We start from the raw sequence: 19755 nt of genomic DNA, 5'->3' as shown, positions 1-19755 counted from the left end.
TGGCCAAACCAGTAAAAGGCTGAGAGGGGAGCCCTAGACTCCTGCCTCACCTGGTTGTAACAATCTCCTGTTTCTTACCCCTTTATTTTCCTCCTCTCCCACAACCCTCCCATTTGCAGCATAATGAAAGTCATGTCTAATTGCTGGACCAATTTCAGTATACTATCCGTGTATTACCACTAACCATTTTACAAAGCTAGCAGAAAAAATGCTGACTACTTTGGTGAGCTATAGTATAGTAATAAAATTGATCTCATGTTGATGCACGAGTGCTGAGCTGCTGTAAAGCTGTTCTGCTAACCTTGTGAGACACAGCGCATACTGAGTTACTGTAGTATATCACCCAGTCGGTGTTAAAATAGGTCCAATTAGAGTAGCCACAGATGCATTGATGTTTCCTGGCCTGGCACAGTGGTGTCATTACTAGGAATGAAAGATGTGTGCGTTTAAGTAAATAACAGACATGCTCATTAGCATTACTCAAGGCTAATCTCTATTAAAGCTGCTTAGCAGCGAATTTTAAATTCATGGGTCATGGAGTTGCTCTATCTCCGCAAAATAATCATTTAGTACTTTGGGTGACAGTAGCTTTACAAAAGAACGGTTACATCTCATAGCATTTGAGTAGGTACATGACCACTCCATGCATGCAGTTATTGTGTTCATTCAAGGCCTGCTACAAATGGATAGGAAGTTTGTCTCTGAGGTGGCTGGCACGGTACCAAACAGGATCATTTGAACAGGACATGTACCTTCTGTTCTACTGAACTGACGGTCACATGTAAACAATGCTTGTGTGACAGTAAAATTCTGCTGTAATTAAGAATATGCTTTTGGGGAGGTAGAGAGATGGGTAACAGCAAGATATATAAGGTGCTCTGGATTCATTTTTAAATGGCCAATTTTGGATGAATGATGGATCAAATAGAAATAAGTTAAAATTTCAGTATTTTAAGGTCTGAATTCAGGCCTAATTTGAAACCTTCACCCCTTTCTTTTGATGAAATGCTATCTCTTGTGGAGTTTTGCCAATTTTTTTTTCGTCAGTGTGCTATGTTGTGTTAACAGATGAAAGGGAAGTCTCTGAAAGCAGCAATGGTATGAAGTGACATCACTTTGAGAAGCTTGCTAAGTTTGTAATCAATGTAAACTAACAGCATAAAACTACTGCAATTTTTACACACATTGAGAATCTTGTACGAAAGTGTTATCAGCCATTAAGTTCTCAGTCTTGGCTTAGTGGTAGTGCTGTTCCTTCTGGGCCAGAAGGTTGTAGGCTTAAGTCCCACTCCAGTGATTTCAGCACATAGTCTGGGTAGTACTGAGGGATGGCTGCACTTTCGAAGGTGACAACTTTCAGATGACACGTTAAACTCTGGTCCCTTCTGCCCTGTCAGATGGACGTAAAACAACCCATGGCATTACTTGAAGAGCAGAAGGGTTCTGTCTGGTAAACTGGCTAATATTTGTTCTTCAACCAAAGCGCTAAAACAGATTACCTGGTTATTATCTCAACACTGCCTGTGGGAGCTTGCTATGCGTAAATAGGCTGCCATGTTTCCTACATTACAACTGACTGTAAAGCATTTTGGGACATCCTAACATCCAAGCTGTTCCCTTCTCAACTGGAATTAAAAATGTCGGGGTAAAATGTCTCTCGAGTGCAAAAGGGAGTGCCTTATGCTGGTTGGGGGTAGTGGAAGGAACAAGCATAATTTGGGAGCAATATTTCGGGTTGGAGTATGTTTTAAGGGCCTCATTGTAATGTTTCCAACGTCGCAACAGTGGATGCACCATTGGGTGTAAAGTGTTTTGGGAGCTCCTGAGGATGTGCAAGGTGTTATGTCAATGCAAGTGTGTATTTGGTGTTGAGGCACATAGTGGGGACAATACTTGGGTTAAGGCATGTTGTTGGAGCAAGATTGTGGGATTTTTGCTATGTACCTGCATATTTATTGTCCATCTTTAAATGCCCTGAGAAAGTGGTGATGGGCCTTCTCCTTTTAGCTACCATAGTCCTATTGATCTTGGTGCTAGTTAGGGAAATGTATGATTTGATCCAGTGATGACGAAGAAATTGAATATGTCCCAGTAAGAATAGAGTGTGATGTAAAGGGGAACTTGCAGGTGTTGGTGTTCCCATGATGTTGCTGCTCTTGTCTTTCTTGATGATGGAGACCATGGGGCTGGGAGGCACAGGTAAAGTTAGCATGGTGGATTACTGTAGTACACACTGAAGCCATTGTCTGCTAGTGTTGGAGAGGGTGGATATTTTCAGTTGCAGGGCACCAGTAAAGCAGACTGGTTTGTCCTGAATGAAGTCAGGCTTCTTGAGTGTTGTGGCGAAACCCATCAAAGCCAGTGATTCCATCATGATTGTGACTTGAGCCTTGTAGATGATGGAGAGGCATTTAGGGATCAGGAGGTGAGGCACATGACACAGAACATCTGCCCTGCTCTTGTATCCATGGTGTTGTTGATGTGGCTAATGCAGTTCAGGATCATGATGGTGGGGGACTAGGTAATATTGAAGACATGGGCAGGTGTTCGGCTCTTTTTCTTTGTTCAAGATGGTCATTGCTTGGTACTTCATGGCATGAATGCTTGCTGCCACTTGTCAGCCCAGGTCATGATGTGGGCTGGTTTGGCTGCTTATATACTGGATGAGTTGTGAATGGACTGAGCACTATAGAATCATTAGTGAGCAGCTTGATCTTTTGACAGATGGTTTTGCTGAGAACGCTGCTTGGAGGAACCCTTGCAGAGATGTTCTGTGGATGCAACGCTTGGCTTCTGACAACCATGAACATCTTCCTGTGGCAATCAGTTCTTGGGTCCATTCTGGATCAAATCTGTGATGTGTTTTAGAACCAAATAGTTCTGGTTGAATCTAAACTGAGCATTGGGTGAGTTTGTTGTTGATGATTAGTTATTTAATTGCTGATGAATGGGTGGGAAGAGACTGATTTGGTGGTAATTAGCTGTGTTAGATTTGTCCTATTTGTGAATAGAACATACCTGGTACATACCTGGTCATTCTTCTACGTAGATGCCAGTACCATAGCTACTCTGAAAGAGCTTGGCTAGGTAGCCAAAGAGTTCTGGTGTACATGTCTACAGCATTATTGATGGAATATAATTGGGGCCCACAGCCTTCGCTTTTGTTCAGTATACCCAGCTGCTTCTTAATGTCACATGGATTGTACCAAATCAGCTGGATTTTCTCACCCATAACATGGGGGACCTCAGGAAGAGGCTGAATAGTATTCACTCTGCATTTTTGGCTGAAGATTGTTACACTCGCATGCTGGGCTTCACCATGGTTGAGGATATTCATGCAGCTTTCTCCTCCTGTTGGTTACCTTTTTGTTTGTTGCTGTTCTTGTCCAGATGTGGTGGACCTACAGACCTTTGCTTTTGATTTGTTGGTTGTGGAAACTAACAATAGCCTGCTGCTTTTGGGGTTTAACATACAGATTGCCTTGTGCTGTAATTTCACTAAATAGGTGCCTCATTCTAAGATGTGCCTGGCAGTGCTACTGGCGTGCCTTTCTGCACTACCCTTGACCAAGGTTAACCTTCCACCTTGCTGTAATAGATGTGTTGAGCCCAGAGTTTGTGATGATATACAGTGTTGCTGCTGGTGATGGCTCACAGTAGCTGATTGCCCAGATTTGGTCCTCTCTTTGAAACAAAGCTTTTGGTTTTTGCAACCCCCCCCCCCCACCCCCGAATTCTATCCTGCTGGTGGGACAGGTCATGCTCAGGGATTGTGAATTGAGGGCACTGAGATGGTAGCCAAAAGTTAGGAACTGCAAGTATGTCCACACAGGTTCTTAAGTAGTCTGGGGCATCTCTCCCAACTTGAGCATCAGTTTCCAGATATTGTTGAGGAGGACTAAGCTTGGATTGTCTGAGTCTTGTCCTGATCCTTCAGTCTATGCCAATCGATTAATCCAATATTGTTCTGTTTTGTAGTGATTGTTTTACAGTTTCAGAGGATGTTAAGGGTCAACCTCATATTAGAACATAGAACACAGCACAGTACAGGCCCTTCGGTCCACGATGTTGTGCCGACCCTTTAACCTACTCTAAGATCAAACTACCTACATACCCTTCATTCTACTATCATCCATGTACCTATCCAAGAGTCGCTTAAATGTCCCTAATGTATCTGCTTCTACTACCACCGCTGGCAGTGTATTCCACGCACCCACCACTCTCTGTGTAAAGAACCTACCTCTGACATCTCCCCTAAACCTTCCTCCAATCACCTTAAAATTATGCCCCCTGGTGATAGCCAGGTGATATTGCAAAGTCCCCTTCCCTGAAGGTTGTTAGTTAACCAATTTGGTTCTTTTAATGATGGTCTGCAGCTTTCATGGTCATTTTTCTGGTGCTTGCTTACAAATGAGCAGATTTATCAAATTTAATATCACAATTTTCCATGGTGGAAATTGATTCATGACCTCTGGGCAACCAGTATAGTACCATAACCAGTAGGCTAATGCCCAATTAAAGTCTTTGGCATTGTGTTTACATCAAACAGAATTTTTAGGTTGTAACATAAAAAATTCACATTCTTTCTATACAGCTACTGATGACCTTAAACTACTATTAAAATATCTCCATGACTATTCACATGCTGTTGGTTTATTCTTCAAATATTGGGCTTGATTGTGTATGTATGTTGCTATCAGTTAATGCTTGTTTGTTAAAGGCTGTGTCCTACTCCAGTAAACTGCTTACCTCCGCTTTAATAATCTACTAGCAAGAGATATGAATGCTGGTACATGGATATGTTAGAATGATACACAATGTAGGAGGCTGCTCAGCTCATTGTGCCTGTGTCAGTCCTTTTGATAGAGCTGCTTCAATTAATCCCACTCTCCTGTGTTTAACCCATAGCCCCGTAATTTTTGTCCCTCCGAATGTTTATCCAGTTCTCCTAAATGTTACTATTGATTCTGCTTTCTGCTTCCGCCACCATTTCAGGCTGTGTGTTCCAGGCCACAACAACTCACTTTAAAAAAAAAAAAAAAAATTGCCTGTTTCTTTTGCTGATCACCTTAAATCAGTGTCCTTTCGCCACCAACAGGGTAAATATCAAAACCTGGGGAGGCGATAGCATAGTGGTAATGTCACTAGACGAGTAGGCCCAGGCTAGTACTCTGGGGCATGGGTTCAAATCCTACCGCAGCAGATGGTGAAATTTGAATTCAATTAATACATCTGGAATTAAAAAGCTAGTCTAATGGTGACCATGAAACCATTGTCGATTATTGTAAAAACCCATCTGGTTCACGAATATTCTTTAGGGAAGGAAATCTGCTGCCCTTACCTGGTCTGGCCTACATGTGACTCCAGATCCACAGCAATGTGGTTGACTCTTAAATGCCCTCTGAGATTGCCTTGCAAGCGACTCAGTTCAAGGGCAATTAGGGATGGGCAATAAATGCTGGCCTAGCCAGTGATGCCCACATCTCATGAGCAAATAAAAAAAATACTTTCATGATTTTTAATTATATATAAATTTTTTGTCTCTGCTAATTCTCTCTTTCTCTGTGGTTGTCTGTCTGTGTTCACTAACAAGATAATGCAAGATTAAATAAAACCCTTTATTAAAATTGATCCATTCTTGAGAGTGAGGAGAGAGATTGAGAGGAAGGTGCTCATTATCTCACTTCACATTCTGGTGAGTGGGAAGATGTACTACTTTCATACTCCATTGTAATCTGCTGAACTAACACATCCTCAGCTGACTATAGATGTGGTTCCCATGAGAACAATTACAGAATGATGGGATGTGCGACGGAATAGTCCAACTGAAAGCTGAGAGCTTCTTTTCCCTGGACTTGAGCTTCAGATTCCTTCCCACATCTAAATTGGCAGAGTCCCAGCTATTTGAACTCTTTTTCTGTTATGATTAATTAATTAAAGTTTGCCACCTTTTGCCATTTCCAGGTCAGCACGTTCATGTGCTACTGAATAAAACTACCAATAAAACTGGCAATTGAAAAAGACTTACATTTAGAAGTGAAGTCAGTTATTCACCACTAATGTTCAAAAATTGACAGTTGTGTATTAAAAATGTAGTAATAGAGAAATTGGTTTTGTTTTGAGAGGAATCTCTTGAAAACAGGATTAAGATCTTACTCATTATAATGTGCAAGATGCTGAAACTACATCTTCATTACAGTGATTCTGAAGTCTTGTTGTCTGCTAGTCAAAAATGCTGAGAATGTGTAAGTGAAGGAGAAATGCTCTGGGCATTATGGGTATGAAATAATCATTTGAGATAAGATACATTTTGACAGTGCAACAGCCAATCCTTGCCGCGGAACTGTTTCTGATCTTAAATCCAGCTTTCAGGAGATATCTGAATTATTTTGTTCTTGTGTTCACGTATAATTACAAACACTGTTACGCCTTTTAAATTTGCTTTAAGATCTGTGCTTCTGAAATTTGAAGTTCTTGACTTAAACCTGATTGCTCTAATGGATTTGAGTATTAACTGTAAGGGCTATGGTTTAGCCTCATGGAAATGACGATTTGTTTAAGGTGTTTTCCTGATGATTATAAAAGTAAGTTGCATTTTTTTCAGAAATATAACCTGCTTCTCATTTTAAATGTTGAGTGCCATTTCTTTGGAGGAACCAGCTGGGGGAATTACTGATGACAACTCTGTGAGAGGGCTTGAATATATCCGTGATGTTGATCAATAATTCAGGGAGCTTTAGTAATGCTTTTCAGTAGTGTTGCTGATTAATTTCTCCCACAGTCTTAAAATCAGTAACTGTTCAAACTGCAGGTATCCTAGTGCTCAAAATTAATCATGAAAAGAAAATCATTGAATTATTGAAAATAATTGAATTGATCATGTTTGGTAATTTGTTTTTTTACACCAGCCTTTAAACGGGATTCAGATTGTGAAACTCCCAAAGTAATCAAATTATTTTCCATTCTTAACACCATTAAATTTGGTATAGGTCGCACCCTCTTTCGGTTGACGTCTGTAGGAGAGAACACATTTTCATGTGATAGCATGTGATCTGGGTATCTGCAAGTCTCTTCAGCTTTTTAAAATGTGCGCTCTTTTCCTTCATATAGTTCAATTGAACTGTGTTATTGTATGTTTTTATGAATATTTAAGAATCAGAGAAATTGACCATCAAATAGCACTTGTTGGTTGCCTTACTCTTGGCTTAAGTGCATATAAACTGTATCAAAATACTAATTTTAATGAACTATTTATAAAAATAGTTGGTAACAACTTTAGTTGTTTAGCAGGGAAATATAATTGGTTTGCCCTTTTTAAAAAATACAGATGAATACTAGAAATCTGAAATAAAGCCAGGAAATGGTGGAATTGCAGGTCAGTTAACACCTTAAAAGTTACTTCATGTGTTTGGGATGTTGACACTTTGTTGGAACTGGTTTGACGTGATAATTTGACTGTATCCTTTTTAATCTCTTTTCCCTTTAAATTTGTATGTTTTAACATGTCCGCTAGAGGACTTGTAGTATTGTTGCACTTCTAGGATCATTGCTGTGCATGTGATAAGTAGAACAGTTTCTTCGGGGTGGGGGGGGGGGGGGGTGGGGGGGGGACTGACAATTTGCTGTATGAAAGTAAAAATATTGGAGGGAAGTAATATCATTCCTCAAAATCAAATGTTTTATTGGCATTTTGCATCTATACATTTATTCAGTCACCAGTGCTGTTCTGTTCTCGTACATAAACTTTTAGATCATGCAATAGGTGGAGAGGTCAATAATTTATTTAACACTGCAGTTGGCTGGCTGAGTCCCAGTTTTGACTGGCAAAAAGCTGCGAATGTTGAACTCAAAATAATGAGCGCTCTCAATAGATGTAAACGACCACATTTTCTTTTTTGGTTTCGGAGGCACAGGGTCACATTGCTTGCTTTTTTTTGTGTTCGTGTGAGAGGAAAATATAGTTACCTTCTTTAGGGAGGCTCCACTGCAAATGAATAACACAACTGGCCCATCTATTGAGTGGGATCTCTGATAGAACTGACTTGCTTTTGACTACATCGTTTCCAAGAAGCAGCTACTTGCAACTACCTGCAATAACTTGGAAGAGGTGCAACCAAGAGTGACACGTTGGGCTGCATTTTAAGAGTCTGCTGTCTGAAGTAGGCGGCGGATGTAAAAAAAAATGCGCGGCTCATTTGCATGGCCTGTCTCTGTCTGGGTCGGTGCCGTGTGTCTGCCGCACCGATCTTAATTGTCCCCCTGCCGCCATTCCCAAAGGTGGAGGGGCTTTAAAACCCAGCCCGTTGAGTTTTGATTTCCAATAGACTAATCTTTTGCATACTTATTAACATTTTCTGATGCCTGAAATAAGAATATTTGCAATTTCTTTAATGCTATTCCTTGAAAAGTCTTCAATCATTACTTGTTGGAGGCTAAGGAGGGCTTTAAGAGTTAGCCAGGCAGTTCCTCTGCAACATCAATGTTTCTCCCCGTTTGTCAGCTCCGTTATGTATTCAGGTAGTGACATTATCAATGCTGAATTGAGCATTTTGATTAAAGCTCATTGCTTCATTTGTAAAATGCTTTGAAGTTCTATATATGTCTTGCAGTAAAATGTCTGACATTATAAACACGACAAGAAGGCTTTTAAAATTCCTCAACCATACTTTAGCCCTTTTTTAATGCTGTTAGTCTTGACCTGTTTTCTTCACACTGACTAATAAAACATTCTCTTGATGTTGATGAAAGCTGTTTGTTAAAGGGAGTCACATATTTCATGAAATGCAACATGTTTACCATCTTCACCAATGTGGTAATCTATGTAGGGCATTATTCAAATAGGGAGAGTGCCGCAAAGTAAAGGCTGGCTCGGGTCTGCAAATGAAACCCTACCCGAGCCCGACAGAACCACATCCGACCCCAAGCCCTTCCTGGCCTGAGTCCTTTTCAATTTTTCCCACGCCCTATCCGACCCGACCATCAGTTAACCTACCTTCCATTTTTCACTTTGTTGCTTACCTGCACAAGCTTAAAATAACTGTAACAAAACCACCTTTCAAGTCCAAAACGTAAATTAACAGTGGAGCCACTTACCGGAGGTGGTGATGGAGCATGACCTGACCCGAGCCCGAATGCCCGACCCGGAAGTGTGGCCCGTCCCGAACTTTGGGTCAGGTAGCCGGCCTTTACCGCAAGGGTGAACAAAATTGCTCATTATCCAGTTACCTTGCATACGGAGAGATACTGATACTGCGAGTTGTAAATAATATGTTGTATAACTGGGGAATATTGCATCAGTATTATTGTTTGGAATTTATTCTGGGCCATTTTTATGTCAAAAAACGAAACTGTAAAGAGAGTTTATAGAAGTCATATCTTATAGTCTCCAAGTTATGCAATCCTTAAGTTTCATTGAATTAAATTAATCTTCATGTAGTGCCATAGAGAAGTATGGATTGCACGGCTTGTGAAATTCGATACTTCGTGTTCAATTTCTCTTTGTGGAAAAATAAAGAGACTTATTATTTCTGCCAGTCGTATACCAATACATAGTCTTCAAGTATACCAATACATAGTCACAAGTGCCCTTGTGAGACAGAAATCACACCAGCCAAATGGAAACATATTAATTTCATCATATGGGACACTATTTGAACTGTTACTGGACATTGAACATAACTTGTTTAAAAAAAAAACACATAGTGGTTGAAAACATGGCTGCACATTTGCATTCAGAGAGACAGTTGCCTAGAGAGACAATGGGAGTGCTCCCTGATTCAATTAGGCAGGTGGGTTTTGTCAATAGCGATGATGAAAAGTCATTGAGAGTCATTGTCTCTGTAAGATCCAGTATTCCACCAACCCCCACCAAGCCCCCCCCGCCCCTGGTAAGCTCTCAGGAATCCACAAACCTTGCAGGTGAGGCTGTTTCAGACAAGGAGCTAGTCACATGACTAACCTGTTGGCCAACCTGGGGTTAATTGAATTGTGCTCACAGAAAAGTTTTGAGACAGACTGCATTTGAACTTCAAGAAGAGAGCACCTCTCTCGCTCGCTCGTTCTCTTTCTTTCTTTCTTTTTCTCTCTCTCTCTCACGCAAAGTTCCAGGGACCCACGAAAGTAATTTAAGCCTCAAGACAGATGACCCACTTGCAACCTTCTGGTACCAGCGAAACAAGTCTGAAAGTGTGCACTGGGCCCCAACGAGAACTGCAAGACTTAACTTCAAAGACTTTACATCCAACCCAAAACCAGTAACTGAATTCCATCTACTACCTCAAACCTTCCCCCCCCCCATTAATTCTTTCTCCTCCTCTGTATCTATTTGTGTGTATTTATTGCATATGCGTGCTAGCGTGGTCGCATCGCGTATTCTTAGTAGTTTTAACTGAGTTAGAGTTTTAAGCTTAATAAACTTACACCGTTCTTGCTTAAATCTGAGAAAATCTGTCTGGTTGATTTCTTTACAATTACTATTAGAGAGCTGTGAGCAAGGACTCACTGAGGGAAAGCTAAAAACACTGTTAAAAGTTAAAGGCTATTATGGCTAAACCAGGAAAAGGCCAGGAGGGGAGCCCTCGATCCCTTCCTCACCTGGTCATAACAGAATGCTGCATTGCTGGAGGTGCTGGCTTTTGGATAAGATATTAAACCAACTGTCTGGCTGCTCAGGTAGCGATGCTGTTATTTAAAGAAGAGCAGGGAAGCTCTCTCAGTGTCGAAGCCTCAAGCAACACTGCTGAAGCAAATTGCATGGGCATTTATCATAATGCTGTTTGTGGTATCTTTCTTTGCACAAATTAGCCACCATGTTTGCTTGCATAACACTGACAACATTTCAAAAGAAATGCATTGGCTGTAAAAAAAAAAACTTTGGAACCACCTGAGGTAGTGAAAGCAGCTATATAAATGCAATAAAAACAGATATTGCTGGAAATACTCAGCAGGTCTCTCAGCATTTGTGGAGAGAGAAACTGTTAACGTTTCAGGTCTGTGACCTTTCATTAGAGTTCTGACGAAAGGTCACAGACTTGAAACGTTAACTCTGTTTCTCTCTCCACAGATGCTGCCAGACCTGCTGAGTATTTCCAGCACTTTGTTTTTAGTCCAGATTTCCAGCATCCGCATTATTTTGCTTTTATATAAATGCTAATTTTTTCAGTAGGGTGAGGGTTTTAAGTACTTTTTTGTCTAAAAGTTGTTTCATTTCATTACAGGTTATCTGCCAAACGGTATTCATGCAGTTGAAGCCATGTTAGCAACAGCCAGTATTGGTGCCATTTGGAGTGCAACTGCTCCAGATTTTGGTGTAAATGTAAGTAATATACATGTATGATTGGCTCAAATCCCTTGGTTCCAAATGGACCTGATAATTGTGTCAGCTGTGGCTCTGTTGGTAGCGCACTCATTACTGAATCAGAAGATTGTGGGTTCAAGCCCCCAGGACTTGAGCACAGAAATCAAGGCTGACACTCCAGTGCAGTGCCAGGGGAGTATTGGAGGTGTTGACTTTTGGATGAGGCATTAAACCAAGACTCCCTTCTACCCTCTCAGGTGGATGTAAAAGATCCCATGGCACTATTTCAATAAAGAGCAAGGGAATCATCCCAGGTGTTCTGGCCGATATTTATCTCTCAAGCAACATCACAAAAAACTGATTATCTGGTCATTATCACATTGCTGTTTGTGGGAGTTTGCTATGTGCAAATTGGCTGCTGTGTTTCCTACATTACAACAGTGACTACACTTCAAAAGTACTTAATTGGCTGGATAATGCTTTGTGGACGTCCTGTGGTCATGAAAGGTACTATGTAAATCTAAGTCTTTTTTGTAACGTGCATCATGTAATTTTTGTAAAGGTCTTCCAGATCCCACATTTGCTTGGAATCTCTATGTTGATTGCGCTATAAGCATTGCACAAGATCTGTCTGTACACACTTAATGACATCTGCTTTGGATTTAATTTTTTTTCTTACCCCTCCCTACTCTTCTGGAAATGTTGACAGCTTCTGGGATACAGATCTGCAGACACTGGTTCCCGTCATATATATCAGCCAAATGGATGTGAGCCAGAGTATCAGTCTTTTGGGCTTCAGGGAATACATCGAAGGTAACCTGATCTTGCCAGGCAGTCCCATCCCAGCAGAAGTCAATGGATAATTATCGGGAGGGAGGACTTCGTTGTTTCCCCTTCTTTATCTCCCGTTCTCTACCAAACACATGGGTGCTGAGGCCAACAGTAGTACCTCCAGTTATCAACCTGTCAGCATTAAGCGAATTGAGCAGAGACTTGAAACCAAGCCATGTCCCTTTCTAGGAGCAATGGCTCAGCTACTCACTGAGGGACAGCTTTATTCCATAGTTTCAACATAATACAAGAATTGAGAACTCGTCTTCAGTTGAAGTGCCTTTGTTAAATATTTGCATAATGATGCATGCATCAATTTCAAAAATGGCTGGTCAACTATTAACTGCCACTGGATCTTAATTGCCAACATCATCTATAAAGAAATGGATGTTGGGCATGTTACTTGAGAAGCTAGTACTTTGCGTACTCCGTCCTTAGACTATGTCTGTAGGCTAAATAATCCTGTAATATACATTTTTTAAAAATGTGATTCATTTTTTGTGTTACACAAATGGGTCTTGTTGCAAGCAGATACACCAGCGATTGTTACTTTTACATGAAATGAAGAGCATGCCACCTGCTGGTTAAAATTTATCCAATTTCTCTGAAATTTAAAAGTGAGTTCAATTATGCTTTGACATAGTTTGCAAATACTCATGCTTAAGCAGAGTTTCCTATCTAAAACCAGAGAATCTCAAAAATTTCATTTAACTGAATAATTGATGTTTTCACGGCTAGCTAGTTTTTATTCATGATCACTGACTATTCTTAGGATATTCTTTGCTTAAGAATGCAGGCATAGGAGGAGGCCATTAACCCCTTGAGTCTGTTTCACCATTCAATGAGATCATGGCTGATCTGTGACCTAACTCCATAAACCTACCTTTGCCTCACTTTCCTTAATATTTTGGATAACAAAAATCTATCAATCTCAGATTTAAAATTTACAATGGATCTGGCATCAATTGCTGTTTGCAGAAAAGAGTTCCGAACTTCTACCACCCTTTGCTTGTCAAAGCGTTTCCTAATTTCACTCCTGAAAGGTCTGGCTGTAATTTTTAGACTCCCCAACCGGTGGAAATAGTTCCTCTCTTTGTACCCTATCTGTTCCCCTTAATATCTTGAAAACTTTGATCAAATCATTCCTTCTAAATCACAGGAAACACAACTGCAGTTTCTGTAATCTCCCCATATAATTTAACCCTTGGAGTCCAGGTATCATTCTGGTAAATCTACACTGCACTCCCTCCAAGGCCTGTATATCCTTGCTAAAGTGTTGTGTGCAGAATTGCTTACAGTGCTCCGGGTGTTGTCTGACCAGGGCTTTCTATAGCTGAAGCAAGACATTTATCCCCTTGTTTTCTAGTCCTCTAGATATAAAGGACAGCATTCCATTAGCCTTTCTGATTATTTTTTTGCACCTCTTCATGACATTTTAATGATCTGTATACCTGGAGTCATAAATCTTTTCAACTTCCCCAGTTTCTGGCTTTTCTCTATTTAGAAAGAATTCTGTTCTGTCCTTTTTAGGCCCAAAGTGGATGGCCTCACATTTGCCTACATTGAAATCTATTTGCCACAATCTTGCCCATTCACTTAATGCATCAATATCTATGTAATTTTATGCTTCCTACGCTGTTTACAATGCTGGCTACCTTTGTGTCATTGGTTTTTTTTTTTTGGTTTCTTGTTTGCTTAATACAATATAGAACAATTGCAGTCACCTTGCATTTATGAATGGTAACTTTTACCTTATTCCCCATGAGTTGCTTTGGGACAATTTTCTACATTTAAAGGTGCTAAATAAGCAAGTTGTAATTGAGTTTGAAAATCTCACTTCATGTAAAGATTAGATCAGTTGACTTCAGTATATTTGCTTTTATTTTGTCACAGTATCATGCATTGTGTTGTGTTATGGCACTGGATTTGCTGAACCACATCTATTGTTGTAGCATTTGGGAGGGAGTCAAGTCTTGTGAAATCATTTTCTTTTTACACTGCTCCTGTAATACCTCCTGTATTTTGCCAATATGTCGACACAGGTTGCAAATGAGAAAGTTATGTAACGGCCTCTCTCTCCTTGTCCTCTGGGCTCCTGAAGGTGGTGACTTGTTTTGGGGTATAATGCACTATCTTACTGGTACTTCATGCATGAACTTGGACAGCAAGTGTTACTGGGATAATTAACAGTGTGGGCCCTTACAGCTGATTCGACTTTCGTCCTCTTCTAATATCCACATAAGTGATCATCAGCTTGGGGTTACTGGCTAGTGTTCGAAGAAGGAACCTTGACTTTCACAATCCTGGACCAAAAAGAAACACTAAGCATAAATAATACCAACCCTTAATGATTCTACAACAGAAATTTGTCAGCTCTGCACAGACCAGGTTGCAACCTGAATGTTCCTGATCTGTGTGTCTTTGTCACATCCACTGCACATGGTGTACCTTTTCACTGATACGTTCAGAAAATTGTTGGGAGAGAAAAGAGTTCTCAATGGTATGTTAATTGAGTAAAAGTCACCTGTGGCAAGGAAAACTGACCAGGCAATTAGTGCCTTTGCTAATTAGTGGCACAACAAAGTGACTTGAGGCTTTAATTTTTTTTAAATTTGTTCAGGGGATGTGGGCAACACTGGCTAGGCCAGCATTTATTGCCCTTGAGAAGGTGGTGGTGAGCTGCCTTCTTGAACTGCTGCAGTCCTTGTGGTGGAGGTATACCAACAGTGCTGTTAGGAAGGGAGTCCCAGGATTTTGACCCAGTGGCAGTGAAGGAACGGTGATTTGGTTCTAAGTCAAGATGGTGTGTGGCTGAGAGGGGATTTTGCAGGTGGTGGTGTTCCCATGCATCTGCTGCCCTTGTCCTTCCATGTCGTAGAGGTCACGGGTTTAGATGGTGCTGTTGAAGGAGCCTTGGTGAGTTGCTGCACTGTATCTTGTAGATGGTACACACTGCTGCCACTGTGCGTCATTGGTGAAGGGAGTGAATGTTAAAGGAGTGGATAGGGTGCCAGTCAAGCGGGCTGCTTTGTCCTGGATGATGTCGAGCTTCTTGAATGTTGGAGCTGCTCTCGTCCAGGCAAGTGGAGAGTGTTCCATCACACTCCTGACTTGTGCCTTGTAGATGGTGGACAGGCATTGGGGAGACAGGAGGTGAGTTACTCCCTGCAGAATTCCCAGCCTCTGACTTGCTCTTATAGCCAAGGTATTTATGTGGCTGGTCCAGTTCAGTTTCTGGTCAATGGTGACCCCCAGGATGTTGATGATGGGGGATTCAGTGATGGTAATGCCATTGATCGTCAAGGGGAGATGGTTAGATTCTCTTGTTTGAGATGGTCATTGCCTGGCACTTGTGTGGCCTGAATGTTACTTGACACTCATCAGCCCAACCCTGAATGTTGTCCAGGTCTTGCTGCATATGGACATGGGCTGCTTCAGTATCTGAGGTGTCGCGAATGGTGTTGAACATTATGCAATCATCAGCGAACATACCCACGTTTGACCTTCAGTTGGAGGCAAGATCATTATGAAGCAGCTGAAGACCTAGGCCTAAGACTGAAAAACTCCATTCTGATATAACCAGCTTTCTGAAAGGTTATATTTATGATGAGGGTTGTTGAAGTTGCTTCAACAACAATAACCCCAGATCTTTTCCATGATCTTAGTGAAGCTTTCATATCCACCATTGTTTATTTCTCAGACTTACTGCTTACAGCCTCAAGCACTCAAGCATCTTCCTTCAGTTGTTAGCAAAAAGTAAGTGGGTACTTTGTTAGTTGTAATTGCCAGCAAAATATGACATCTGTGGAATCTATTATTGAGCTACTGCTATTTAACTCCTTTCAGATTGATAAGCCAGAGACACTTGTTTACTGCACTAATAATGTGTCCAACTACCAAGTATGACTTTAAATATGTACTGTGCTCTTCAGAAAACCTAAGCAATGTACATAAGGAAGTTGGATCGTATAAATTGAGCAGCAAATATATTCATAGTTCCTCTATTAAAAAGACTGGTTTATGTGAAGATTGAGGAGGGGTGTAGACAGACTTTTAACCTTCGCTGTCAACTGATTTGTGTCTTGTTTCACCAAGTAAAAATCAACTGAATTATCCCTATCTTACAGTCAAGCCCCTTGTTGCAACGTTGGTGGGATAATGAATTACACATGTTAGTTTTTCAAAATAGGATTTTAGTGTTTTAAATGAAAGAATTTTGACTTGTACTGCTGTAGTCTGCCACCTGGGGTTCTCTTCAAATAATTCCCATTTCATTCAGATAAGCAGGTCTAGCTTTTGAAAGTCTGAAATATTTGATTAGTTATGGTGAAGTTTGCTGCATTTATTTGTCAGAACTCCAAATTGTTAACACCTGTGTTCTGTAAATGTGTAAGTACATTGTGTACAGCTCTAGTCATTTAAATTTTAACCATCCACAAAGGCAAAATTTAAAGATAGCAAGGATATCAGAAACTGAATTTGTTTTGCATTGCTTGATAAGCATAGTGATAGTTTTTAATTTGTATCTTTATCTTAAGAGGCAAGAATGAATACATGGAGAAAGTTTTCTTCAGATATGTGGTTAAAATCTACTGAGATTTTAATACGATGCTATTCCTTTTCTGTTTCTGTAGCAATAAAAATTGCAGTATGCCTCTATCTTGCTACTCTGCTTGTGTGCCAATAATGGTATGTAATATAGTAATAGATTAGAAGTGCAGGAATGATTTTGTTGGGTACTACAGTTATATAGCTCCTTTTAACGTAGTAAAATATCCCAAGGTGCTTCACAGGAGCGTGAGCAAACAAAATGTAACACTTAGTCACATAAGGAAATATTGGGACAGGTGGGCACTAAGGAGTGTCTTAAAGGAGGAGAGAGAATGGAATTAGGAAGGGAATTCCAGAGTTTAGGGCCTCGGCAGCTGAAGGCATGGGTGACAGTGGTGGAGCGATTAATATCAGGGATGCTTAAGCTGCCAGAATTGGATGAGTGCAGATATCTTGGGTGGCGGGTGGCGGGGAGGGGGGGGGGGGTGGTTTGTGGGGCTGGAGGAGGTCCAGTGATGGGGAGGGCCAAGGCCATGGATCGATTTAAAAACAAGGATGAGAATTTTAAAATCCAAGTCACTGAATCGGGAGCCAATGTAGGTCAGTGAACGCAGGGCATATGGGTGAACGGGACTTCTTGCAAGATAGGATGTGGGCAGCAGAATTTCAGAATAGCTCAAGTTTATGGAGGATGGAAAATAGGAGGCCGGCCAGGCGATCATTGGAATAGGCATAACAAAGGCATGATGAGAGCTAATTACTAGAGCTAATTAATTCAACAGCAAAAAAAAACAAACTAGCGAAGGTGGTATTAAAAGGCTTAAAATGGGCTCTGATGTAGAAAATAGGAGTTAGTCATTAAGACATGTATACACTTATACCCATGCCATATTTAAACTTTAACACTACATTTATATAAAATGGTGTGTGTTTGGTGTGAAAGTCCTGGTACAAAGCAGTGCAATTGCACTGTTCATTAATTAGCTGCTACAAGACTTGGTCATTCAGTGGTTTGAGGAAAAGAGCGATGTCAGCTGGAGTAACACACCTCCTCAGCAACCATGTTGTAACACTATGATGTGCATTGTGAAAATAATTACAACTTCTAGTGTAAACCCAATCCTAGGGCGGCTGAAGGTGCAATTGTAAAATCTTAAATTTGCATGTCAGGCAAAGTAGGCTGCAAACATTGGGTGTTTCAGTTCTCTTTTAAAACTCAAGAGCCACCATTGTGCATTTTAGGATATGGTAAAATAACTGCATACATGAGCACCATGGAGCTGAGCTTCAGAGGAGATCAGATACTAGGATAGTGTGTTTAATGGTCCTTCGTAATACTTGGATACTTAATAGGCTGAATTTTGTAGCCAGTGGCAAAGCACTGTGCCTGATGGCAGTTTAAATCTGACACCAAGTCAAGGGGATCTCCAGGCATCCAGCAGCAGTGATATCAACAAGCAGGGTAAGGAGCTAATCACATTGAAGTATTCTTGTAGACAGCAAACCAGGAGGTTAAAAGCACTGATTGTCATCCCTTTTAATTTAAATTTTCAGATGGTGAAAGAAATAATTATGATTGGATTAATATAGGTGCTAAAATATTATTAAAAACTTAAAAAATTTAAGTGTTTTTTAATCATAATGGAAAAATTTGACTCTCCGCAAATATAAAATCAGCTTTTTAGCGCCAATGAGGGAATTAAGCAGTAATTATGAAGTTAGTATGCTGTTGAAAATCCAGTTACACCGCATTCAACAAGGTATAATGTTTTCAAGGGTTTTTACAGAAAGACTAACAGCATAAAAATTGAAGTTTCCCTCACTTAAAGATTGCACTCAGGGGGTGTCTCAACAGCATGCTCTTTGGAGGAGTGTACAATCATTGACAGCAACTTCTGGTTTCCATGTTACTCTCCGCGTGTGTAGACTTGTGAAATTGCTGACAGTATCACCGGATTAATGATGACGAATACTGACAGTTTCGCCATCATTACCACTGCAAAATCAGGTCCAATATTACAAAAAGATGTGTTGATCTTTCTATATCTTTTAAAAATTAGCTGTTGCATCTTATTTAAGTTTTTTTTCTTTATTTTATTTATTTATTTAGAGATACAGCACTGAAACAGGCCCTTCGGCCCACCAAGTCTGTGCCGACCATCAACCACCCATTTTATACTAATCCTACATTAATCCCATATTCCCTACCACCTACCTACACTCGGGGCAATTTACAATGGCCAATTTACCTATCAACCTGCAAGTCTTTGACTGTGGGAGGAAACCGGAGCACCCGGCGGAAACCCACGCGGTCACAGGGAGAACTTGCAAACTCCACACAGGCAGCACCCAGAATTGAACCTGGGTCGCTGGAGCACAAATCTGATTTGTACAGAAATAGCCTTATTCACAGAAATAAAATATAATCTGGTGAAGAATGGGACTTAAAATTGGACAGATCAACATGTTCACCTTTTGCACCTTCGAGATTTTCCAAATGTACTGGCTGTATTTTTTTTAGGTCGAGACAAAGCCGTCTGTCTGTGTACAGTGTGGCTTCCCTGTCCCTTCACACTAGGTGGCTGCATATAATTAAGAAAATGGTCCAATTGTCTTCTCTACAACAATGACTGGGGTTTTATTTTCATTCCTTAATGTTGAAATGCAAGATTGGTTCTTGTTATCTATAAACATCTCATTGTAATTTACAATTTGATTTATAGTTTAATGGATGAATTTGATCACTTTTAGTGCTATAACCAGATTAACTTGTGCTTAAACCCATTTAAACCTACTGGAATCATAGTCATTAAGTTTCTTTAAAATATCCTCTCTTCTGACTCCAGTAGGTATCTTAAATATTCCACGTTCCTAGAGATCAGACAGGAGATCTGCTTATAGACCTCAATCAGCCCTGCTGCATAAAAGGCTACCAGAAGGCAGGTTCAAGCAGAAACATTGGTGTGCTGTTGACCAATCAATCATTGTGGGCGGGACTTCCATTCCGGGGTCGGGACACTCCTGTCACGTTCACTTCCGGATCCCGACCCTGCATCACGCCAGTAACGCACAGGCCT

General features: G+C 40.6%; 1 protein-coding gene across 1 annotated transcript in view; it reads left to right on the top strand.

The window, feature by feature from the left end:
- aacs (acetoacetyl-CoA synthetase) overlaps positions 1 to 19755 on the top strand; it is a 150994-nt gene that overhangs the window by 36293 nt on the left and 94946 nt on the right. Inside the window, exon 5 of the mRNA XM_068055069.1 lies at positions 11217 to 11314. Coding sequence (XP_067911170.1) covers positions 11217 to 11314 — 98 coding nt within the window. The remainder of the gene's footprint in view (positions 1 to 11216; positions 11315 to 19755) is intronic.

The sequence above is a fragment of the Heterodontus francisci genome, chromosome 23, assembly GCF_036365525.1.
Source record: "Heterodontus francisci isolate sHetFra1 chromosome 23, sHetFra1.hap1, whole genome shotgun sequence".
Classification (NCBI taxonomy): Eukaryota; Metazoa; Chordata; class Chondrichthyes; order Heterodontiformes; family Heterodontidae; genus Heterodontus; species Heterodontus francisci.
The sequence above is the reverse complement of the archived record's forward strand: the minus strand, read 5'-3'. Positions and strand labels throughout refer to the sequence as shown.